At 35.5% G+C, this 27,200-nt stretch overlaps 1 protein-coding gene across 1 annotated transcript; it reads right to left on the bottom strand.

The window, feature by feature from the left end:
- ptpn18 (protein tyrosine phosphatase non-receptor type 18) lies at window positions 1–25,952 on the bottom strand. Its single transcript, XM_051903287.1, has 17 exons — window positions 25,459–25,952; window positions 22,113–22,221; window positions 17,176–17,252; window positions 15,312–15,407; window positions 15,158–15,196; window positions 15,003–15,071; window positions 14,714–14,776; window positions 14,081–14,223; window positions 13,629–13,695; window positions 13,414–13,491; window positions 13,096–13,173; window positions 11,532–11,623; window positions 9,542–9,858; window positions 8,341–8,372; window positions 7,843–7,876; window positions 6,570–6,659; window positions 1–3,288 (listed from the first exon to the last, which is right to left on the bottom strand). Exons 1-17 carry the CDS (start codon window positions 25,552–25,554, stop codon window positions 3,215–3,217), a joined length of 1,554 nt encoding a protein of 517 aa, XP_051759247.1. The 5' UTR covers window positions 25,555–25,952; the 3' UTR covers window positions 1–3,214.
- Window positions 25,953–27,200: the final 1,248 nt, after the last annotated feature.

Below are 27,200 nucleotides of genomic sequence, written 5' to 3'. Positions count from 1 at the left end.
TTCATTTCCCCATATATTTCTATTTTTATTTTACCTATCAAATTGTCTACTACTTACTACACCGTTGATGTGTGTGTGTGTGAAAAATATACATAATATAATAATTTATTGAAGATATGAATGATTTTTATTACCTACAGCCTACACACACACACACACACACAAACAAAAAGAAAAAGACAGTTCCTTTTACATAATATTACATTAATATATTGAAGAAAACAACAACAACAACCACCACAACAACAATATACTTAAATACAGGTGCATCCTGTTGATTAAAAATAACACCTAACAAAAAGCCAGTTCCTTTATGACATCAACATCCAGGAAATGTTGGTCTACATGAAAACATATGCCACTGAAATTTATTTGGGCAAATCAGAAAGTTATCTTGAAAATGTCAGTCAGCACAATCCATGCTTATATTCATTCATTCATTCATGCTTATATTCATTCATGAAAAGTAGCATTTCCGTCAAGGTTGCAAGAATGGCGTACAAATTCAACCTATATCATGTATTTTAGCATAGCTGGAATGGTATATTGACCAATCAGCATCCAGGACCAGATCTATCCGTTTTATAAGAAGTCATTAGACCTGTTAACATGATACGACTGCAAGTCTTTATGCTGCGGCCACATTAAAGCAGTTAGTCTTAACCAGGCGATGCATGTTTGATATGGTGTAAAGAGCAGTAGAGAGCATCTCACAGCATTTCTGCAAGATATTGCTGTTACCATACTGTGAGAATGATTCATCATCAAAAACACGCATCCAGGAATGCTGCCAATAGGCCGAGCATCTGGGAAAACGTGCTCTCAGCTTTAAGCACAACTTAAGATTCCATTGATTTTCATGACGGAAATAAAATCGCACTGGAGTTTAGAGGGCAAGTTTTATGGTTCTATCCCTGAAATGAGTGCTAAGATTGGACAGATAGTTAGCACTGGATTTAGAACTTAATTTAAAAACGCTTTATACACAACACACAGCGTCATGCAGTAAGATGTTCTTATGGTTAAATATCAAAAGGGTAGAATCATAGATAAGATGTGGCATCAATAATTATGCACATGTTATATTGTCTGTAAATGACTTTATTTTTATAACCTAAGTGATCTGTCTTTCTGGGGAGTGCCATGAAGAGAAACTACACCTCAACACTGCCCTCTACTGAGAAATGCATCATATTGCAACAACGACAAACAAGCTGTTGACTTAAAGCAGGGATGTCAAACTTAGTTCCTGGAGACCCCCTGCAGAGTTTAGCTTCAACCTTAATTAAATGCACCTGATTCAGCTAGTCAAGCCCTTTAGGCTTATTTGAAAAAGTGAGAAGTGAGTACCCCTACTCATTTCGAAGGGCAGAGCCCTTGAAGTGGGGATTTTGGAGGGAGCAGGGCACTTGTGTGTCATAATGAAGCCATTTGGAACACACTTGGCAAAAAGAGCAATGAAAGACCATGTCATTTCCTCATTAGCTTCACATGGAATGTTACCATGACAAAGGAATATCTTATTATTGCTGTTAATATGATACAAATAAATGTACATTTATAATAAAGTTTTCAAAATATGCTTTATATGTGTGTGTTCCTGATCTGCTCTTAACTTTATAAGTTAAGCATTAAACACATAAATCAGAAACTCTTTCCCTGCCATTAACGAGTTATCAAAATCAAAATGGCCTAATATTACTGAGTGAAATGTCGACCCAGGAAGTGGTTAGGACTGTGCAAGCTTTGGGGGTGTTGATAGGTTTGATCTACTCCATGTGTTTTGCACATCATCATACTGAATCTGGTCTAGATGTAGTCTTTGAAAAAATTGTTTTTTTCTCAAAATGTTGCTTTTTGTTTTTTTTGTATGAAACTTACCAACATTCAAATGTTGATAAAAAAGAACGTTGCTGTTGTTGAAAAGCAGAGGGTCTGTTATTTCTTTTGATATATTGCATGTTCAGATATTCATACAAAAAATTATTTTATGAGCCATAACATTGAGAAAATGACCAAAAAAAAAAAAAAAAAAAAAAACCTGGCAGGGAAAGAGTTAAAGGGTTAGTTCACCCAAAAATGAAAATTCTGTCATTTATTACTCACCCTCATGTCGTATCAAACTGCCAAAGTCACGTGATTTCAGTAAACGAGGCTTCATTACGTCATAAGCGTTTCGAAATTTCAGTGGTTTACCACTGGGGGGCGTGACTTTGGCAGTTTGATACACGCTCTGAACCACTGATTCGAAACAAAAGATTCGTAAAGCTTCGAAGCTTCATGAAGCAGTGTTTTGAAATCGCCCATCACTAGATATTGTTGAATAAAGTTGTTTTTTGGCGCACAAAAATGTAATATATCACACCAAAACAACTTGAATTATTCTGTTCATACATTAACGCCAACTGTCCCGCTTTATGTAGATTTAAAATGAATTGCGAGGACTTGTCACTCTGGGTCATGACCATAAACGATTAAATTACTTCCTTTAAGTGACCATCGCAAGTTCCCTTCACTAACAGACTTGTGGAAGGGAGCTTCGTGAAGGGATTCAGTTGTTCACTTTCCTCACCCTCCTGAAGTGCCCTTCAAGTGTGCAAAAACGCCATTTGGAATCGCGTGTGTTAGAGAAAAGTTGGAACTAAACTCTGTAGGGCTGTGGTCCCTCCTGAGAGCAGTTTGACAACCCTGCTAAAGAGGGTCATATCATATCAAATTTTCCTTGATGCCTTTAGATAAAAAGGTTCAATGTACAATCAAAACATATTGAAAACATCCAAAAAGAACATCTACTGAAACTAAACGGTAACTTGCTGAAGTCAGATGAATATATTATCATAGCAAATACAGATTACCACCAACATTTACAATTATGGCACATAAAAATGTGAACACCATAAATGACTAAAACTATTAAAAAAAATAGATATATGAAATGAAATGGCCCCTTTTATCGTACATCACAGATGCATTCTTAAATCAGCACTCAAATTTTCAATTTCTACTATTTCTAGTATAAGTATTTGCCGCACAAATACATTAATAAACTAAACAACATAATCATAAATTGCAACAATTAAAACAGTAATACAAACAAAACAAGGAGTGCAACCTCTGACGGAAATAAATAAACGCTCTATTACCCAGCGTGAAAACAGCTGTGCATCTACTGAATCCGGTTAACTCTTTATAAAACCTAAAACCTGTTCTCGTTTCATCTTTCTGCACGACTCCATTCGGCCGGTGGATCTCGTGGGCCTTTGGGTTTCTTTATGCGACAGTTGAAACCTGAAGCGCAAGACAAAGAAAGACAAAGTTTAAAATCACCAGGTGCGATTAATTGCATTTAACATAAAAGTTTATGCTTACATAATATATGTGTCTGTAAATGTATTATTATATTTTATATATTATATAAATGTGTGTGTGTGTGTAGACACAAAGACATATATATATATATATATATATATATATATATATATATATATATATATATACACACACACACACACACACACACACATATACACAGTCAAACCAAAAATGAAGACATTTTTGATATTTTTGATATATTTTTACTAGTGGGTGCAGGACACTATAGTTCATTTATGTAAGTGAGGATAGCAAAATAAAGTAAACTGTGACATATTATACCCAAAAATTCTTCATACAGTGGACTACCAGTAAAATTGATAAAAAATTGGAACCAAAAATTATTCAGACACTTTGACCTGACCATGTTTTGCTGAAGTGTTATCTGACATAATTAAGATTAATTTTTTTCTGACAGTTTAACTCTGAGATCTTGTCATATTTTATTACCATTTTTTTAAACTATAGTGAATAAACTGTAATAATGAATGAAATGTTCAAGGTGTCTCCACACACACACACACACACACACACACACACACACACACACACACACACACACACACACACACACACACACACAAACAAAAACTTTTATGTTTGATGCGATTACTCGCATTTAATTGATTTTACAGTCCTAATATGAAGCAATATTTTAAATGGATCTTGGATCAGGATCACATACATGCCAGCTAGATTTTTACATATTCAACATCATCGGAGGTTGTTGCCAAGCCGTTTCTATGTGATTACTATGATGTTCTGAGTGTGTTGCTATGCAGTTGCCAGGGCTTTTAAAGGGATACTTCATTCAAAAATAAACATTCTGTAATTATTTACTCACCCTCATGTCATTTAAAACCTAGCTAAAACATTATAAGACTGTGCTCAATACACAGTGATTGTTTCCTTCGACTGAAGCAGATTCACATATTTGAACACTGGAATTTGAACACTGACTGTAATCGCCGACTAAACGCAACTAGCTCTGACTAGAGGCGTTAGAGCATGATCAGTCATAACAAGCATCAATTTACATTCATAATCGGTTAAGGGTGTGCGTGGCTTAAGGCGCTCTTTCTTCTGTTGAACAACGATTTTTTAACGTTTAGAAAGGCCTGTTCACACCAAGAACGTTAACTATAAAGATAACGATAAAGATATAGTTCTAAATATAAAAGAATGGCACTGTCCACACCACCACTATAACGATAATGATATAGAGAAACTATATCATTGGGATCACTTTCAGAACGATTTTTTTCCAGCTGTTGAATGACAAAACAGTGACAGCCATTCAGAATCCATTCTAATTTAAGGGCTCGCGCATTTAAAATGGCAGACATTGGGGAGAATCGCCGAGGTCGAGAAAAAGTCACCACTGTTTGACAAGTCAAACCCCCCTTTTTAAGGATACTTTAAAGAAAATGGATGTATGGAAAACAATCAGTCATACCCCTCGGAGTATTAACGATGAGATCGTTATGACAGGCTAGCAAACAGTGTAAAATAAAATTACCTCAGGTATCCAGCGCTAGTTTTGCTAACATTGTCTAGCATCCTTTGAAGATGCAGTGAGACGTTTTTATTCCACTATACTGACTTCGACAGCTAAATTCACTGTTAGATTAGATCGATTACACTAGCTATTCACTCGAAACATAACATGCTGAGGACATCTGCTGGTTAAAGCCGTGTAAATGCAACAAGAACAGCAAAAACATGTTGTACACACTTTGAAACAGCAGCGCATGAGCTTAGCATAAACAGACTGTTATCGTTTGTTGGTGTGGACTCAAATATAGTTATCGTTATAGTTATCTTTATAGTTATCGTTCTTGGTGTGAACGGATCTGAAGAATCTCCACACAGCTATTTTCTAACCAATGACATTTCAAAGTGTCATCATTTGTGTTAGATAGAAAACAATGACATTAGCTATGTCTGAATGACATTAGCTGTTTCCATCCACCTATTTTTATATGAATTTTGGGATATAAAATAAAACGCTGGATGGAAACGTATACACTCAATTGAGTCGGATAGGTTTTTTATCTGATAGTAAGAAATGCACATAAACTACAATGGAAAAACATTTACTGAATAAATCCCTCGATGCGCAACAAAAAACATCACAGGATGTGATTGGATAACTGGATTAACCAGTGGACCAATTTCATTGCACGACATCTCAAATGTTGGTCTGATCGTTCTGAAATGCCTAATCCAAAGTCTGTCATCAGAATGATTTGGTATAATGACCTCATAGAAGTATCTCACATGATTGCAATCTCAAACATCAGGCATCCGAACGTCTGAAAGCTTACTGCATTCCAGCTGCAAGTTCTGAGATGCAAGTCTTTATGATGTGTGACAAAAGAGCCACAGTGGCTTCCGACGGCAAACTTCTGTTTTTATTACAGTTATTTTGCACCAGTTTCCCAGGAAGTGACGAGTTTGTTCTCTTGAACACATGGGATGCTTAAATGTTTTATGCGATGTTCCAATTTTGCACATAAGTTAAATTTGCATCTTTGGATGGGAACATATTGTTGAGTGAACATTTACTTTAATAACAAAAATTAGGGGTTTGTTTAAACCTCTAACCCTAAATTCGAGCAACAGTAAAAGTGATGTTTGCCTTTGCCAGATATGAGCACTGTTGCTTTGAGGCCTAGAAACCACAATGTCACTTTTATGTGGTTGTAAGTGTGTGTGGTCTATAGCGGTGTGCTCTGCCAACAATCTATCAGTTTACCCTGTTGTAAAACCATTTATTTATTTTTATTTACTGAATGACAAGTTAGCAATTTACATGTGTACAATAAGATTGATTTTGGTAGCCGTTCAGCTTTTATAGAAACTAGAAACTAGCACATTTGTCCAAAGACTCATCAAAAACCCATCCAAAACTAAATATTTATCTGTTCAGAGGCAGGCTGCATAAACTGCTTTGATTAGTCTTACAAGTTACTCATCTAATTTTTTTCTTCAAGACGGGTCATATTGTTAAGTCAGTTACATAAAAAGATAGGTTGGTCTAATTTAAATTCTGAAAAGTATGACTAATTAATTACTAGTTGGTCAGACTAGTTCTTAAGACACAGTCTTAACTTGGCGGCTATGTTTACGCAACTGGCCCCAGTACTCTTGATGTGTTCAGAATGAAGATTTAGTGTGCATATGGCGTTACTCACCCAGGCTGCCCGGGGCAAATGGGCTGCTGGTGTCCTTGACGACGCTAGTCACATATTCATAATCATCATCTGTAGAAGATTGGCTCTCAGCTGAGAAAAACATGTTTAACAACGTTTAATAACTTAAAAACAAAACTCAGAGCATGAGATTGAAACCGACACTGATCTAACACTTCTTCCTGTTTACTGCTAGATAGAGTTTCACACTTATTTGGTCGATAAAGAGCCTCTGGAGAACTGTAACGACTCCTATAAGACTAACAACATGCATGTTACTTTTTAAGGTATGCATTTGAATGCATTCATAAGTGGGTTGTTGACATAACATGAGGTCATTCAACGTCAACATTTTAGGTTAAAATTAGCCTATACCTATGACACAGATGCTCTCAAACTTATTCTGGGCATCTGGGTGAGATTTCTATTAACAGTATTTTGTAGGTCTGTAGGTTAGACCTTCATATTAATTATGCAGCTTGTCTTATATTTAAAAAATAACACGACACCTCACATTAAAAATACCGCATTCATAAATAAGATGGTGTAAAATATAGTAATAATAAATATAATATTAAAAATAGCTTATGACAAAATATATAAATAAAAAAATATATATAAAAGTATTAAATAATTAAGTAAATAATAATAAAATGAGCTAATAAAATGAGCTAGAATTCATTGTTATTCTTAATTTAAAAAATGTCTTTAAACATTTTTCAATTTTAATATGGCCCTGCGGTGTGACTAATACTTTTATTAAAAGTACAAATAGTCCATGTAGACTCTCAGTTAATAGATCATAAATCATGTATAATAATTATAAAAAAATAGGGATAAAATTGTTTGTCAACACCCCATTTAACATAAGCTTTGTGTGTCTTTGTGGGTTTATGAGGTGAATTGTGAACAAATGTGTATAATGACATGGGTATTACAACGTAAACAGTTTATGAGGACACTTCCTGTGTCCTCGTAAACCAAATGGCTTAAAAAATTCAATTTGAAATTCAAAAAATGCAGACAGTTTTCTGTGATGGGTAGGTTTAGGGGTAGGGGTAGTGTAGGGGGATAGAATATACAGTTTCTACAGTATAAAAACCATTACGTCAATAGAGAGTCCCCGTAAACCACATATACAATGATGTGTGTGTGTGTGTGTGTTTGTGTAATATAACATTTGAAATCTTCACAATTAATAAATAATAAACAATGCTAATAAATAACTTCATTGTTCTCCAGATCAACTTGCATAGTAAATAAAACATGCACTTACTTGCGCTTGGGGATCGTGAAAGAGGACCGCGTGGCTGAGGAACACACATTTCATTTTATTAGATTTAATGATATTGTTTGGAGATCCTAATCTGTGATTATCAGGGTTAATAAGACTGTGATCATTAGTCAAATACACATTAGAATCATATTCAGTGGAAATATTCAATCTGTCAGGTTATTTTTACTAAATGTACTGCCTGTAAGTGTGTGCTAAAGCTTGTTAACTTGTGAGTGTGATCTCAGCTAGAAGCTCCATATCACAGGAAGAGGCTGAATGTGAATTTGATGCGAAACACAAACAAGTAATTTGACACATCTACAAGTGTGCAGAGAGGAAATACAGGCCAATAACTGCATATAAGTGAGTCATATAAGATTAATATGTGCTTAGCACTTTAATTTGACATCTAATATGCTAACATGAAAGCCAAACAAACCCATCTCCCAAGCAAAAATGACAGCAGAAAGATATCTTAATACCAAACAGATCATTTACCTGTGCATCTCTATTCACGGACCTCAACTCCCCTGAGGAAAAAAAAAAGATGAAAAAAACAAAAACTGTAATATTTATTTTTTTGTCTTAGATATAACCAGACCACCACCACTATTGCTACAACAACAACAACAACAAAAAGTATTGCAAATTATTATTTTTCCTCTAAAACAATTCACTGTTTTAAAAGGCGAAATATGCTTTTTTAGGCTTTGTACAAATGTACATAATAAAAAGCATACAGTAAGCCATTGGTAGGTTAATATGTATCTGGTGTGTAAACACTGGTGCTATTCAATCTCAAGTGCTGCCCTTGCAAATGCTGTGAATTTGGAGGCGGGACTGTCTGCTTGGTTGACCAATGGCAGACAGGGGAGAGATTATGAAACCTGCTTGAAAACACTGGCTGTTCAAAAAGTAAAACTAGCTTACTACTTATTGAATACTGTTCAGTATACACTGTATCCTGCTGACTATTTCTGTTTTTTGGCACAGAAATTACACACTTCACCTGTTAGGACTCTGCCGACACTTTAAAAGTTCAATAACAGATGAAACAAAGAGGCATTTCAATTCCTTGAGAGAAATGTAAATACGAGCTTCAAATAACTGAACTTTTAACAGATAAACACCAAATGAGAGGGCTCTGAATACCCTGGTGATCACATGAAAGAGAAGAACTCAAACAGCAGAGTCATTAGAGGACAATGAAAGCTGCAAGCAGAAGTTTCCTAACTTTAGACTCCTAAAACAAACAAGTTCCCTCTGTCTAAAATGATCTTCCTTTTAGTCTGCAGCTGAGTTTGCATTTTTTGTCTACTTTAATTCATTTTTAGTGCTGTAGGTGGTTTCCAGTTGATATGCAGTTGTGTAGTTGTTTTTTGTGTGGTTTTTTTTTTCAAGTTTAATTTGAAGTAATAAAATTACTAAAATTAAACAAATAAAAATAAAATGAAAGCTAAAAAAAAAAAACTATAAAACTACAAAATTTAATAAATAGCATAGAAATAATTATAAAATAATACTGGTTCAGGGTCGTTGCTTAGTGGTTCCTTAATGGCTACTGAAATTTTTTTTTGTTTCTTTCTTCAGGAGAAAATCGATAAAAGCCACTACTAATTATGAAATAAAAGATGATCATATATATTATATATATATATATATATATATATATATATGAGCCATTCAAATTGTCCCTTACCTGGCAATAGCTCATAACCGTCGTGGTCTATTGCTTTAGGTGACAGTCCTCCTCTCTGATTGGCTGTCGTTGATCTGTCATAACCCGGTGAGGTGGGAGGAGGCAGGAATGATCCAGGCCTGTTTTTAGGTTTGACTGCACTGTACACAGCGTTGTTATTGCTCTTCTCTGATTTAGCATTGTCGTAGTAATGGACAGTGAGTGAAGGAGTGGCAGAGCTGGGGGGCTGCAGTTTTGGCTTGTTGACGACCGCATAAGTGTCGTTCATCCTGGTCTGAGGAATAGGATGAGAAAGCCTGGGCTTGAGAGGAGGATTTCTGAAACCACAGACAGACAAGTACACATTTAAAGTTGGCATGAAATGAAAATTCACAAAATTCCCACATCTCAATGTAACAGAGGCCAGCTAGAAAGAGCTGTGCGCGATAACCTCACTCCCCAGGCCTCAAGAGGCACACTAGCGCCTGATGCTAGAGGCTGTGGTCTTTAACGTCTTTGTTAGTGTACCCATCTCCCATGCCGTAAACGCAGGTTCGAATCCCACTCAGAGCGGTGAAAGTAGAACTGAAGGGGTTACATTGGTGCCGTGACCCGAAAGGGAGTGAGGATTAGGGGTGTGAGTGTAACAGAGGCCAGCTACTAAGACTTCACTCCCCAGGCCTCAAGAGGCGCACCAGCACCTGATGCTAGCCTTTAATGTCCTTGATAGTGTGCCCGCCTCCCATGCCGGTTCAAATCCCGCTCAGAACTGGAGGGATTTCATCAATAGCCAATGCATAGAACCAAGTCCCCACCCTATATTTTTTCCTTTTCGATAATCCATTTCACTCCGTTTCAATTCCTTTTTTAATTGATTATTAAATTGTTTAATTAAGGTTTATACATAGTTTCCATGACAGAGTTCAAGATTCTTTTCATCTTACTACTGGAGCTGCTAGTTTTCCAAGTTTAAAATAATTATTAAACAGCAAGCATAAACTATGCAAAAGCAGCAGCCCTTAAGGCGCACCTAGTGTCCGAATTCACACATTTGTTTTCATTCACTCCCTCAAGTGAACTATATTAGTGGACTAATGTAGGGAATAGTTAACGAGGGTATAGGGGGCGATTTCTAAAACAGCCATTAAGAGAGGCACCTAAGACCAGAATATTAGAGACTTGCAGATAAACATTTTTTACTTGAGTAGCCATAGCAACACCCTAGCAACCAACCAGCGGAGAGTTTTGCGCAGACAAGCATCCAGAGGAAAATGCAAGAATCTAGTCATAATATAATCCTCATTATGGTGAAGAGATGAGGTGACTAGCATGTCAATTACATTTCTAATGTATAAGTCAATGGGTATTTGTGACAATGTAGACTGCATTAGATTATACATTGATGTAAGACTAGTAGCTCACTCACATTTTGCTCTGGGTGGCTTGAATACATTGGTGCATTGCGAGACCCCATATACGGAAATGTATAATGACCAACTGTCACATTTGCATTCAATATATCTTAAGAAATACGTTATTTACCCAAGGGGAGCTGCAATAACAGAACACTATGACTTAAAAATGATTAAATGCTCTGTATAATCTGAGCATGCATTCATGCCAAATATTCACATCTTTGGATCAATATTCATTACAAAAGTCATATTCATCTGTTTGCAAAGTAGAAATGCCACCATGAATGCCACTGTGCAAAGAAATATATATTCAGCTATACATCGATGACTCATGAGATTAACTCTGATGTAGTCACGTATTAGACAAGAGAAGTTCAAATTGCTCCCTGTGGTGTGCGAGACAGAACCGACAATAACAGCTTGCATCTTGGCTGAGTCCACCTGTGTGACGCACAGCACCATAGTTAGCAGAATTGCACGTTGTGAATCTCAAATTGGCCTCTGGCTGTGTTGCCACCACTGATTTTAATCACAGACATCCGCAAAAAGTCAACCGGGGTTAGAAATTTGGAAAGAAAGGTCATTTGTGGTCTTACCGTATTTTGGTGGATACGCTGAAGCTGCCTAATGTTCCTGATTTCAATGAAGCCTTCGGCAGAACCGCATTGATGTACAGAGAGGTCGAAGTCTTGTGTTTCCGATATAAAAAAAGACAAAAAAAAAATGTGAAATACGTACACCGTGTGGGAGAGCAGCTACACAGAAGTGTCTATGTTCAGCTGTTGAAGGATGCCTGAGCATTTGCATAGAGGAAGCACACAGTGAGCGCGTTTCCTGCTAAACTGCTTTTTTAAAGCTCAGGGCTTAAGGTCTTGAGGAAGTAAAACAAGATGTGATGTAAAAATGGGAGATGCAATGTCAGAGAGATTTTTATTTTAAACAACTATCACAGAGAATAAAACAGAGACCTTTTATACCTATGATGACAACGAACAGAAATTGCTATTTTGTCACAAGCAACATCCACCTTCTAAACACGAGTAAATGTAACCACATATACTAGAACATTAGTACGTCACGCAGCACAAGAACATTAAGCAATATCTGTTAGACATCACAACACTTTTAAATTTATAGTTCAACCAAAAATGAAAGTTCTGTCAGCATTTAGATATAACTTTCTCAAAAGGAGATATTTAGCAGAATACCCTAATGGCCTAGTATATCAAGACAGAAGATGTCAAGGTCCAAATAAATTACCAATAAATTAGTCCATATGACACATGCTCTATATATTCCAAGTCTTTGATAGCTCAGTATGAGGTCAAGGCTGACAGTTTGACATTATTCAAGCGCCATATTTGAATGTATTTAAAAGGATTAGTTTCTAATCCTTTAAAAGTGAATTTCAACGCTATGGCAGAGGGGAAGATTATCAATGAATAGCAATGCAAGTTTCAGTGTGTTCCTCACTATGAATTTAGATGGCTATGAATATAGTGTACAAGTCATATGGACTATTTTCATAGTATGAAAGATAGTATGAAAGTATAAAAGGAAATCATGCAGGATTGGCATGTGAGTGATGATAGAAATGTATTTTTTGGGTGAGCTATCCCTTTAAATTGGATTTAGTTACACTACTCTTCAAAAGTTTGGGGTCGGTAAGATTTTGTAATGTTTCTGAAAGTCTCTTATGCTCACCAAAGCTGCATTTATTTGAACAAATATACAATAAAAACAGTAATATTGTGAAATATTATTACAATTTAAAATAACTGTTTTCTATTTGAATATATTTTAAATTGTAATTTATTCCTGTGATGGAAATGCTGAATTTTCAGCATCATTACTCCAGTCTTCAGTGTCACATGATCCTTCAGAAATCATTCTAATATGCTGATTTGGTGCTCAATAAGCATTTCTTATTATTATCAATGTTGATAATAACAATATTTTGTATCTTAATATTTTTCAGGATTCCTTGATGAATAGAAAGTTCAAAAGAACAGCATTTATTTGAAATAGAAATCTTTTATAACATTATAGACGACTTTACTGTCAATTTTGATCAATTTAATGCATCCTTGCTAAATAGAATTTTTTTTTTTTTTTTTTTTCAAATAAAATAAATCTTTTGAGCGGCAGTGTGTGTCTTACCTCTGTATCCTTGTTTATAGCCTGCAAGACCTTCTGAAACATCTGAGCAACCGTATGAAAGACAAATCCATACTGCTCCTGAGGATATTCACATAAACATGACACTTGACATCAGGAATTCACATGGTGTTGTGGAATATGAGAGACAGGGCTGAATGGGTCTATCCATGTGCTCAGATTAGATAAAAACATAGCTTAAACATCAAGGCTTTGATTTTTTTACTTTAATGGTCAGAAGGGTTAATTATAATCAAAGAACTTAAGTTGTAGATGCTTTCCATTATCTGTGCCAAAAAAATCATGTTGTTATGATGTTACCTTGGTCTGCACAGCTGAAGGTCTCTGTCTTCTGAGTTCTAACACCAGGTCCAAGATATTAAAATCCTCCTGTATTTGCTGAGAATAAAATAATGCATTTGTAATATGTTTTATTAGTCAGATCAATCACATATTTATACAGTATATATATATATATATATATATATATATATATATATATATATGTAAATGTGTATTGGTTATAATGTTAATACCTCTGTCAGTAGTAGATCATTGACATAGTCAACAGCACAAATGACCCCGGTTCTACCACAGCCGGCACTGTAAAGCAAGAGAAGCCGTCACATTTCCATATCATGATATGATCCATTCTCCCCTGAGTCTCAGTTCAGAGGGTCACGGGGGGAATTAAAGGCCATATTGTCGGACAGAGCCTCTCTCATGTATATAGAGAGAGGGTAATGAGTGAATCTGTGCTGAAGTCTGGAAGTTAACTGGCTTTTCCAGCGCCACATCAGGTGCTGAATATTTAACATGTCTCACTTCATTTAAATGGTGCCATTAAAATGCATGGAACCAGAGGAACACAGGCCGGCCCCTGCTGCACCCCAACAACACGGACGAACTCAATGAATTTTCATGGGCAGATGGGTCATTTGTCAGAGGCACAGAAAAACACAGAGACGGCTGTGTGTGTGATACAGACCTGCAGTGGATCACTAAAGGGACCGTCTGGTTGCCCTGTTTTTGGCGAGCCAACTCCATCATACCCAGAATGCCATCCGGCATGTCTGGAATTCCGTGGTCCGGCCAGGCAGTATACTGGAAATGAGACACTTCACGAGTTTCCTGTGTGGAAAAGATGGCGAGTTTTGACCTCTGAATGGATTACGGTTTCTACACCAAATTACAATGTTTGAAATGAGCTAAAATGGGAAACATCACACACTGAGATCGTTATAGCGGTTCCTTGTTTGGAACTGTTTCAGAGTGTTTTAACAGTGTTTTACAAGACACTTAAAATGAAGTACACTGCAATTTTGTGGTTTGACAGATTTTCTTTAAGTAAAAAAATGCTCTTAAAGTGACAGTTCGCCATAAAATTTAAACTCTCTCACCTATATATATATATATATATATATATATATATATATATATATATATATATATATATGTGTGTGGGTGTGTGTGTGTGTGAAGTACACTGCAATTCTGTGATTTCACAGATTTCCTTTAAATAGAAACACTCCTAAAGGAACAGTTCACCATAAAATTTAACAATGGCATTACATCAGTTCTATATCATGTCTACTAATGACACACTGGAGACACCACTTACATCACAATAATTTACCACCAACGTCCGAACAATGACTTCCTCATTTGGTCGCAACTCCTCAAACTAAAGACAAAAATGACAGTAATCAAGAGGACTTCCTCTTGTGGGGCCTTGCAGATGCATGTACTACACTTGGCATCAAACTGCTGACAAAAAACTGAACAAAAACTTTCATGAAGCGTGAAGATAACATCAAAAGGAACTGTTGTGAAAGATTAATATCCTGTATCTTAGACCTAACTGTTGAATTACACGGAGTTCATTGTTGAGGAGCACAGAAAACGCTTACTGTTGAGACAGTAAAGGGACCAAAAGTGGATGTGTCGGTGGTTGACGCCCAGTAGACTTCACATTTTTTCTAAATAACAGAGAGGTTGTTAAACAGTAAATGCCAAGAAAATGACAGGCGTATGACACAGAACAACAAAATAATATAAAGATTACCTTTCCCATCTCAACCTCTCGACAAGCCATGATTATGACCTTAAAAAAAGGAACCAACCAGACTTTAAAAAGTGGAAATAGTTCAAAAGCAGTTCAATGAAGCTATAATGCATAATTATTATAGAATGAAATAAAATGTGTCAAAGCAGCTCACCTTTACATTGTGTTGCCAAATCATACGCCAGAAATCAATCACAGTGCTGCTCAAAGGGCCTTGGGTGGCGATATACATCTTGTTCTTAGCAGCTCCCTAGTGGTGAAAAATATAGAAAATGATAATAATACAGCAAAAAGAATTTCTATCTATCTATGCTTCAAAAAATACCTGGACAAAACCACCACTACACCAATTTGTCTTACACATACAGTATAAAATGATCTACAGGTGCTGGTCATATAATTAGAATATCATCAAAAAGTTCATTTTTTTATTATAAATTATTTTTAAAAATGAAACTTTCATATATTCTAGATTCCCTACATGTAAAGTAAAACATTTCAAAAGTTTTTTTTTTAAATTTTGATGATTAGAGCGTACAGCTCATGAAAGTCCAAAATCCAGTATTTCAAAATATTAGAATATTTCCTAAGATCAATCAAAAAATGGATTTGCAAAACAGAAAAGTTCAAGTTCTTTAAAGTATGTTCTTTTGTGCACTCAATACTTGATCGGCAGGACATATTACAGCAAATGACTTGCTCCTAGCACAAATTACAGCATCACTGAAGTGTGGCATGGAAGTGATCCACCTGTGGCACTGCTGAGGCACTATTGAGCCTTCAGATCATCTGTATATTGTTGGATCGACTGTTTCTCATCTTTCTCTTGAAAATATCCCATAGATTCAGGTCAGGCATATTGGCTGGACAATAAAGCACAGTAATATCATGCTCAGCAAACCACTTGGAAGTGGTTTTTGCACTGTGGGCAGGTGCTAAAGTCCTGCTGGAAAAGGAAATCAGCATCTCCATAAAGCTTGTCAGCAGATGGAAGCATAAAGTGCTCCAAAATCTCCTGGAAGATGGCTGCATTGACTCTGCACTTGATAAAACACAATGGACCAACACCAGCAGACGTCACGGCCCCCCCAAATCATTATTGACTTCAGAAACTTCACACTAGACTTCAAGCAGCTTGGATTCTGTGCCTCTCCAGTCTTCCTTCATACTCTGGGACCATGATTTCAACATGAAATGCAAAATTTACTTTTATCTGAAAAGAGGACTTTCGACCACTGTTCACTGTCCAGTTCTTTTTCTCCTTAGCCCAGGTAAGATGCTTCTGACGTTGTCTCTGGTTCAGAAGTGGCTTGGTAGTCCTTTTCCTGAAGATGTCTGAGTGTGGTGACTCTTGATGCGCTGACTCCGGCTTCATTCTACTCATTGTGAAGCTCTCCCAAGTGTTTGAATTGGCTTTACTTGACAGTATTCTCAAGCTTGCGGTCATCCCTGTTGCTTGTGCACCTTTGCCTACCCAATTTCTTCCTTCCAGTCAACTTTGCATTTAATATGCTTTGATATACACTCTGTAAACAGCCACCCCATTCAGTAATGACCTTCTGTGACTTACTCTCTTTGTGGAGGGTGTCAATGATTGTCTCCTGGACCATTGCCAAGTCAGCAGTCTTCCCCATTAGTGTGGTTTCAAAGAACAAGAGATACCCGGAATTTATACTGTAGGGATGGTCATTTAATGAAACTCAAATGTAAATATTCTAATATTTTGAGATACTGGATTTTGGACTTTCATGAGCTGTACGCTCTAATCAACAAATTTAAAAAAAAAAAAAACTTTTGAAATGTTTTACTTTACATGTAGGGAATCTAGAATATATGAAAGTTTCATTTTTTAAAATAATTTACAATAAAAAAAATGAACTTTTTCACGATATTCTAATTATATGACCAGCACCTGTATGTTCTTAAAAAGATTTTTTTGGTCACATATTATCTTGCCTATCACAAAAAAGTGCATGATGCTCCTGATAAGAAGTGTTGAAGTTAAAACGCTCCAGTACCTTGATGAAGTTGGCATTAATATAATCAGACTCGTATTCAGATGTGGTTGGAGTTAGACAGACTCTGGTCTGATCATCTGGAATACACAAAAAAAGAGAGGAAAAAATAGGGATTTGCATACTTTTCCTCTTATCAGTGTAAGTAACACATAATAATTTATCAGGCAACACATTGTGTTGACTCAATTATGAAATATTATGACATGTTTTTGGCATTGCAAAGCTAAAAAACAGTACTGTAACTATAGGAGGCATGTTTTGACAGATGTGACAGAGAATCATGTAAAATAACTTTGGTGCATTATTCTGTGTCATACTGAGAGAAACTGTGAGTCACGAATATTTCAAAGCTGATGAGATCTGAGCTCACTGTCAGATATGAAAATCCTGATAGTATATTACATACTTTAATATCCTAACACATGAAAAGTGTTCATCTTAGCATCAGTAAAAATGGGTTGCAAATAACATAAAACACCATATATGCCATTGTTTTTCTGTAAAAGTGTGCTTATGAATTTATGTGTCATGGAGTTTTATTGTAGCTGTATAATTTATTATTAGTTATACAAAGTAATGTTTAATGAAAAATATAAATGTATTTTTTGATACATAAAAATGCTACTGAAAATGTAATATAGTTTGTGGAGGGACCAGTGAAAATAATCGCCTGACTCGGTCAGAAGAAAAAAATCCCTATTGTTAAGCCCTGACAACATTTTTCTTGTAATATTATGCAAGCAGCTTTTGTGACTGCATATTAACTATATTAAATATATATTTTTAATACATATAAAAATCTGTCTCACTGCAGGACTAATTGAATTGCACTTTAACTTTTAACCTAAAATGTTGATGTTGGAAGAACAACAAAGGTCATGTTTCACCTCAGAAACATCGCTAAGCTACGGAACATGTTATCCGTTTCTGATGCAGAAAAATTAGTTCATGCATTCATGACCTCTAGACTAAATTACTAGTCTAGAAGCTGGCAGTTATTAAGGCTCTCATTAAGAAACAACAATTAGATCCAAATGAATTAGCAAATTACAGACCCATTTCAAATTTTCCATTTATGTCTAAAATACTAGAAAAAGTTGTGTCGGCCCAATTGTGCTCCTTCTTGCAAAAAAATGATATCTATGAAAAATTTCATTAAGATTTCAGGCCTCATCATAGCACAGAAACTGCGCTTGTTAAAATGACTTACTTTTAGCTTCTAACCAAGGCTGTATCTCAATACTAGTTTTACTCGATCTTAGTGCTGCGTTTGACACTATAGATCTTAAAATACTCTTAGATCAACTACAATATTACATTGGTATTCAGGGACAGGCATTAAGGTGGTTTAGATCATACCTATCAGACCCTTACCATTTTGTTTATTTAAAAGGGGAAAATCTAAGATAACATCTGTAAATTATGGAGTGCCGCAAGGATCGGTGTTAGGCCCTCTGCTATTCTCAATATATATGCTGCCATTTGGTAATATTATAAGAAAACATGGAATTAGTTACCACTGCTGTGCCAATGATACTCAGTTATAGATTTCATCATGACCAGATGAAATCTCTAAATTATCCAAGTGCTGCCAGTAATTTTCTTCTCTTAAATTGACTATATGCACGGAGCGTTCTTTAGAACTTCCGCAATAATATAAGCCAGCTTGAAAACTTCCGGTGAGATGTCACTTGCTAGTGTGTTTGAGCATCAGTAGTGTAATACTTAGATTATAATCAGAATATAGTCACTTAAATAGTCAGGCATAGCATTAATTTAGTTATTCAAATGCAAGACGGCATAAAAAAATAAATAAATAAAGACGTAGTGCTCGCTTTCTGTGTAATTCATTCACAAGAAAAGTTATTGTTTTTCATAAGATTTTGTGAGTACTTCACACTTCACATTGACAAAATGTATTTTTAAACCTAGATATTTTATAATGTTTAATATTTAGTCAAAAACGAAACAAAAGTGAAAAACTATTAGAGGAAATGGCTGATATATGCGCAAATAAATGCTACTTTGCCACCACCTGCTGGTTATATTGGTAATTATTGTCCTTTTTTTTTTTTTTAAATAAGTGTTTTCTATCAAATGTTGGATTTCCCACATTTTGAAACGTTCGGTTTTACAATGGGGACAATTGCAGAAGGATGAACAAATATTGTTTGTGGTCATCACATTAAAAATAACATTTGAAATGCTGAAAAAAATAATGCATGTGCGTGTCTAATTCAGACACTGCATTTATTAAACGGTCCCAATAGCTTCGTCTTTATTGCAATCAATAAAACTGGTTTATTGGCAAATTAGGTAAATGTGATAACTGCATTAAAATATGAATACAACATTAAAAAGTCAACCACTGATGGTTTTGTGTCAATGTACAGCGAGTACAGAATGAACCGCTAACAGTTCACCGGAAATGCCCAAGCTGGCTTAACGACAACCAGGAAGTAACCGTGCATATAGAGAGTATGCACGTGATGTCACCGTCGACCATTATGACTGCGTTTACGCCCACTGAGTGGCAAAAGACTGAGTGGCAGCATTGGTTTTCAGCGTGAATGCCGCAAAAAACACACAAAACGCATCCAAAATGGGAAAGAGCTTTGCGACTGACTGTACAAATAGCTTTGACACAAAATCTGAGGTATATTTTTACAGACGGCTGAAAGCTACAGAAAAAAGAAGCAAATAGGTCGCTGCAATTCACAGAAACAGCTGGACTCCAGGCAAGAAACATGTTTTGCAGTTATCATTTTGTGTCAAAATGTTGGATTTTGGGGTAAAATCATACCCTATATATTGTACTGTTATATATTGTGTTGACTCATTGGGTGTTTTTAAATAAACACTGACAAAAACTATACAAGTTTTAGGGATGGACGATTAGCCCTAAAACTTGGGTGTTTTTAAATAAACACCGACAAAAACTATACAAGTTTTAGGGCTAATCGTCCATCCCTAAAACTTGTATAGTTTTTGTCAGTGTTTATTTAAAAACACCCAATTATGCAGAATATAAGATGGTAAATATTTAATTGTTGGGTTGTCAACACAATATATAACAATACAATATATAGGGTATGATTTTACCCCAAAATTCAACATTTTGACACAAAAAGATAACTGCAAAACATGTTTCTTTGCCTGGAGTCCAGCTGTTTCTGTGAATTGCAGCGACCAATTTGCTTCTTTTTTCTGTAGCTTTCAGCAGTCTGTAAAAATATACCTCAGATTTTGTGTCAAAGCTATTTGTACAGTCAGTCGCAAAGCTCTTTCCCGTTTTGGATGTGTTTTGTGTGTTTTTCGCGGCATTCACGCTGAAAACCAATGCTGCCACTCAGTCTTTTGCCACACAGTGGGCGTAACCGCAGTCATAACGGTCGACGGTGACGTCACGTGCATACTCTCTATAGTCAGTTCAGATAAGATTGAGGTATTACTTATTGGACCAAAAACCTGTACACAGAATCTCTTAGAATACAATTTGCATTTAGAAGGATGTTGAATGTCTTTAGTACCTTTCTGGACCTCAAAAGGTGCAATGTCGTTGCTGCCTATGTGTGGATCAGATACCCTCGGATTTCATCAAAAATATCTTAATTTGTGTTCTGAAGACAAACAAATGTCTTACGGGTTTGGGATGACATAAGGGTAAGTACTTCATCACAGAAATTTCATTTTTGGGTGAACTAACCCTTTAAAAACCTGGGTGTTATATTAGGCAGCAACTTGCTCTTTGAAAATCATATTTCATATGTTACAAAAACAGCCTTCTTCCACCTCAGAAACATCAGTAAGCTACGGAACATATTATCTGTTTCTGATGCAGAAAAGTTAGTTCATGCATTCATGACCTCTAGACTAGATAACTGTAATGCATTACTTGTTGGTTGTCCTGCATCCTCAATAAACAAGCTACAATTAGTACAAAATGCAACTGCTAGAGTTCTTACTAGGTCAAGAAAATATGATCATATAACACCAATTTTATCATCTCTACACTGGTTACCTATTAAGTTCTGTATCAATTATAAAGTATTGCTACTGATAAGGCCCTAAATGGTTTAGCTCCTGTGTATTTACCAATCTTCTATCGCCCTACAATCCATCACACTCTTTAAGGTCACAAAACTCCTAGTACCTAGGATATCAAAATCCACTAAAGGAGGGAGAGCGTTTTCACATTTGGCTCCTATAGCCTTTCTGATAATGTTCGGGGCTCAGACACACTCGCTCAGTCTAGATTAAAGATTAAAGACGCATCTCTTTAGCCAAGCATTCACATAATGCATCTCATAACCTTGTACTCCATTTATATTAGATCAAATGCACATGATTATCTTTGCTTAATGTTATGAACAACAACTACGCTAATTATTTTACATTTGCTTTATCTCAGGATGCCCAACACAAGGTAACTAGAAAGTACATCAGCTCCAGTTTGGATGCAGCCTCTTATGAAGATTTCAGATGCCTCAAAACTTGTGAAGAGATGACTCCCAACTCCTGCAAGGACTTCAGATGAAGCAAACTGAATCAACATGCACCTATGCTACATTTTCTATAAATCCTAATCATTTTTGTTAACAACATTACTTCAATGAGCTCATTGTTTCTACCTTAAATTAAAACATTGTTAGCTAACTGCGTGATTTGAATACGTGCATTTCTGAAATCCATTAGACACAGTCACCTCTAATAACAGATCACTCTAAATAGTAACAAATTTTCTGTAAAGCTGCTTTGAAATTATATGTATTGTAAAAAGCGCTATACAAATAAATGTGAATTGAACAATGTTATTAGTTTAACAATTGTATGGTGTGAATTGCACTGAATTTAATTACAGAAACTGTTTCACCAAGAAATACCCTTAATAACTTTTACTATAATTAAAAGAAACTTTCTCTGATGAGACTACGTACAGGGCAGAATATCCCTGTAGCGGTTTTTCTTCACATTTTCTTTGAGCTCTCCTGCCGCAGTGGTCAGGCCATAATCCTCTTTCAGTGATGCACTTTTCTGTCGTATCAACTGAAAAAAAGAAAGAGAAAACATACATTTTTTTAAATACATCATGTTAAATACATGTTGGTTGGTTGCACCATCTGACCACAAGGTGGCGTCCTGTTGCTTGTTATGCTATGGTGCATTCCATTAAATGGCTCATTTTTAAAGGGTCTTTTTATTTAAGGGTGGATGTGGTTTGTGAAACATTCAAGATCAAACCCTAATATATGCTATTAATTATGCTACTGTCAAAACATACTGAAAGCTCAAGTATAACATTAATTAACTTTATACATTTACAGTATATTCATGCATTTGGCAGATGCGTTTTCATGCAAAGTGATTTGCATTGCATTCAAGGTACATTTTAGATCCGTTCATGCATTCCCGTTTCAAACATAATTCGTTTGCAGAGCATATCCAGTCCGTATGCAGTACGCATGTGTTGTGGAAGCAGCAAGTGGCCATTGTGCATTGCTTTGTGCACAAGCAGCGATCCTGCATCCATATGCAGTGTGAATGCTCTAAAAATGTGCATCGTATACACACTGCAAATGAAGTATGTGTGAAACAGGCCTAGCTGCTGCTATAGCGAAAAGCCTTTATTTCATCTCAGTCAAACAAAGAGGTAATGAACATCTGTAAATAGAGGCAGCTACACAGTTATGACTAAAACTACTCTCTGTTTTACTTTCACTCCCTAAAAGCAGAAGAGATCATCTCAAATGCGTTATTTTCAACACGATGCTCTAGGCTGGTTCTCCGTCAAAGAAGCCACAGAACATCACAACCCATTTTTGTCCCCTTTACCACAAGCACAACAGCCTTGAGTGTTTTTTTTTTTTTCTTTTTTCACAGACGCTTTGTCTTCTATCTCTGAATGCTGCCTGTAGTTAATATCCGAGAAACTCAATGAGGAACTGCAGATTGTGCTTCTCACAAATGCCTTCTTACTTTCACTAATGCAGCCAAATGAGTCAAAAAGCAAGAGACGCTTCTGTAAATCGTTGGTCTCACTGTAACCACAGTGGAACGTAATAACACAAAGAGAAGAAAATTATGAGTTTAGATGATTAAAGTTCACTGGCAAGGAACATAAATGCCTTAAACATTATATATGGAGCTCTCTCTCTCTCTCTCTCTATATATATATATATATATATATATGATGTAGGATACTGTATATGATGTTCTGGCTTTCACATCTAAACAGGACAGTTAATTGTCCAGTAGTATATATTAGAGGTAACAATGTATCGTGTCACAAAATAAAAAAATCACTGTGAGAAAAATTCAAGTTTGCAGAGTTTTAGTGTCACTACTACATTAAAGTACTACATATAATCTTGAATATATTGTATAATAATGGCATAGGGGAATATTTGTGGTTCCTGATGTCTTATGTTACCAGTAAAGAGTGGCCTACATCATATTAAATATATCTAGTCAGTGACAGAGTGCAAACTATATTTTTTTTTATTCTGCTGTCACCATTGTCCTGTGCATTGGGTTATCAGCACAAAGTCCAAGCCTATTCATTTACACCTCCAATGTAATACCAAATTTAGCATTTTAATCAACAGTATATTTTGTCCATATGTCTTGGAGTATCACAATAATATTGTATCGTGAGTTCAGTATCGTGATATGTATCGAATCGTGACATGAGGGTATTGTTACACCCCTAGTATATGGGGCTTGTAGTATGTAAAGTGCACTAAATTCAAGACCAATCCTCTTCCCAGCTAACGCAAACATACTCTAGAACATTTTGCTAATGTTATGAAAACATTATTTCTGAAAGTTTAAAACATTTTAAAAACCTGACGTTTTTTTAAATCTTTTTTCTTGGTTATATGAATGTTAGAGAAAACATTAAGGGAAAGTTTCATTTTATCATTTTGCAAATATTACTGGAATGTTGCTTTTGAATGTCCTTTAAACATTCTGAAAGTAGCAACGTTTAAAAATCGTCCCCTTGGAATTATAAGGTTCTATCTGACATTTTTGTCAAAATTGAGTTATTCACATATTCTTATTCCGTGACAACTACATTATGATTTTTTTTTTTAGACTTTTTTTTTTAGAAAACAAAATGGGTCTATCCACAACGGTGTATGGAATGCAAAAACTTTGAAGCTCGATATCTCAAAACTGCTCAGAATGCAGATAGAACCTTATAAATTTTAAGGTGGCGAAATGTTAGAAAGATGTTCCATGAACAATGTATAAATACATTTTTTTTTTTTTTTGGTGCCAATGTTGTGGGAATGTTATTAAAGACCACTTAACTTTGAATGAACATTCTATTAACATTACTGGAAGAACGTTTGTTCGTAACTTTAAGAGAACCTTGCCTGTTAGCTGGGTTTAAGCTTCTGAAATGAAAAAAGCTTGAATGGAATCTTACACCTGTGTTTACTGTTGCTCATGCAAATGTTGTGTAAATTGCTTTTTATCTAGCATGCAGTCATTAACTCATTTGCAAAGAAACATGTAAATAAGCAGCTGGCTAAAAGATATTTAACACTACAGTAAAAATAACTTTCACCTCATAAAATTAGTAGCAAAATTAAAAACTAAAGCACATTCATGTAGTTATATTGACCATTTATGGTATAGTGATGATACAGTATATGATGGTAATTCCATGGAACTTTGATACCATAATCATATACCATGGTATTTACATGATACTTCAAATACTGCTATCATGAAAAGACATGGCATTACTGTAATGTCATGATACAGTGGTGGTACTTTATACAAACTAAATGACTTCCATATTCATTTACCATGGTATTTACACACTACTCCAAGGCACTTTACTTACAAAGAAGTACTCAAAAAGTACTATGGTGATACCATTTTGTTTTACATGTACCATGGTAAAACCATGGAATTCTTAGAAGTACCTCAGAGTGACATGTAGCAAGTATATACCAAAGTATGGTATTACCATCACTGTACCATGATATCACCACAGTATTTTCGTAAGAGTTCACAAAAATCTAAGTAGTGTCCGAAGATTTTACCATGGTACATAAAAATAACACAATAACACTTGTCAAGCAAAACGTTACACAATGAGAAGTTTGTTGTAATGACATTCCAATGTACATACCATGACAATATCCAAAAACATAGTAATACTATGGTATTGTGTGTCAGCTTATTATACTGATATGGCCTGGTAAGTAATATGAAGCATCATCAATTATATATTTAACTAAAAAGGAGGTATAGAAGTTTAGGACTTACGCTGAACTCGGTGGAGATGAGTTCTCCACTGCTGTCATGGTCGGACAAACAGCGGACCCGCTCCACGAAACTCAACAGGTGCGCTTCCATCACCATATAATCACTCTCATCAGCATCTTATTGCGTCGTTTTTTGATACTGGACTCCCTGTACTTTCTTCACCACGAATATATGATCATTTAACAATAAGCCTGCCCTGTTTCCGTCTTGATAAAAGTTATCCAGGCAGCAGAACTGACACAGGGAAGTTTCTCCCGCTGATGTTTTTGCTGGTCACCTTCATGTAAGGCGTTGTGTCAATCATTAGCCGTCGCCAAGCCCACTTTATCATTCCAGCCAATCCGCAGTCAGAACCTCACCTGAAGCGATAAAGGGAGAAACTACTACAACTCTCTCATTTAGCTTAGTGAAAGTAAACTACATTTCCCATCGTCCTTTGTGGCAGCACCAGAGCTAAATAATAATAAACAGACAAATCGTCGATTACAGACACATTTGTTCTTCATTGTGTTACAGTAGTGCTAAACTCCTTGGCGTCTGTTGTGAAAGTAAAAAAGAAAGAGAACTATTGCCCAGCAAACACAATCACTTTAACGCAATTGCGATTTCCAAACTTGTAAATAGGAACTTCCACATGGTGAACCGATCTGCCCGATAGTAATTTAGACAGAGACAAACTCAAACCAACTGACACTGGCAACTGTAGCCTACTGTAGCAAGTCAACCACAGTTTCCTCCAAAATAATACACACAAAAAGCGCTTATTGTGGTATTATTAACGGAGTATTAGCATTAGTCACCGTTGTCAGTCATAAATTATGAAATTAACTAAACGATATTTTCAGTTTGAATTTATTACAAAAAAATCCGTCACAGTAGTAGGCTAATGTTATTTCATAGTTAGGCCTATGTCAAAAACAATGATTATTATGGTTTAGATGTTAATTGTGATGTTATGTGGTAGCATTCAACTTTTATTTTGTACTATGGACTGTTTTTTTATATTTTTTGTTTATTTTATAGGCTACATTTTTATCATATTTTAAATAGGCTAGTATATGAGTCATTCTACGAAACGGGTGCCATTTCCACTTTGCATTTTTAAAAATTTTCATTAAGAACAAACTTTTTTTTAAACAAACCTACAACTTAAAAGATATGTTAATCCTCCAAAAAACATATTTTCCCACCTCAGGCACAAAATCTTTATTGATATTATCCTTTTTATTCAGGCAAGGAAGCCATTCTTGTACCACCCCCTCACGGAAAATATGTATGCCATTGGAGTAGTAAAACAAGAAATAGATTTTTAAAATCTAATGTTTTCGTAATAGTAAAATGTCCCTTTTTTGGAAACCATCAATAGAAAGTCTGTAATTTAATATATTTTTTTATTCTTAGATTTTTAATCTTGAAATATGAATTTGACATTTCAATGGCCTCATTGTTTGTACAGAAAAATGAATTCACCTAAAAAATACAAATAAAGTTACATTTATCCGATTAGTCCACACAATAAGAACATAATTCAACTTAATTTATGTACTATTTCATTTTCTTTCCATAAACTTTTAACAAAATGACCCTGTGACGGGGTGGTAAATGTGACGGGGCGGTAACTGATGTGACGGGGTGGTATGGACAAAGTGTTTCTCTATATGATCTGCTGGTTTTAAATTTTAAAATCTGGGGGAGGGGAGACATTCAAATTGAGTAAAAAGTGTGTGAGTAATATAGTGAGT

Source organism: Ctenopharyngodon idella, chromosome 8 (assembly GCF_019924925.1).
Source record: "Ctenopharyngodon idella isolate HZGC_01 chromosome 8, HZGC01, whole genome shotgun sequence".
Classification (NCBI taxonomy): domain Eukaryota; kingdom Metazoa; phylum Chordata; class Actinopteri; order Cypriniformes; family Xenocyprididae; genus Ctenopharyngodon; species Ctenopharyngodon idella.
Note: the sequence above shows the minus strand (reverse complement) of the source record. Positions and strands in the feature narration are given on the sequence as shown.

Excerpts from the sequence above, each read along its gene's own strand:
- ptpn18 (XM_051903287.1), bottom strand. The coding sequence starts at position 25,554 with ATGGTGATGGAAGCGCACCTGTTGAGTTTCGTGGAGCGGGTCCGCTGT. Across the intron at positions 17,253-22,112 it reads CTACAGGGATATTCTGCCCT|ATGATCAGACCAGAGTCTGT; the intron begins GTACGTAGTCTC and ends TGTGTATTCCAG. Across the intron at positions 9,859-11,531 it reads AGCGTATCCACCAAAATACG|AAATCCTCCTCTCAAGCCCA; the intron begins GTAAGACCACAA and ends CTGTGGTTTCAG.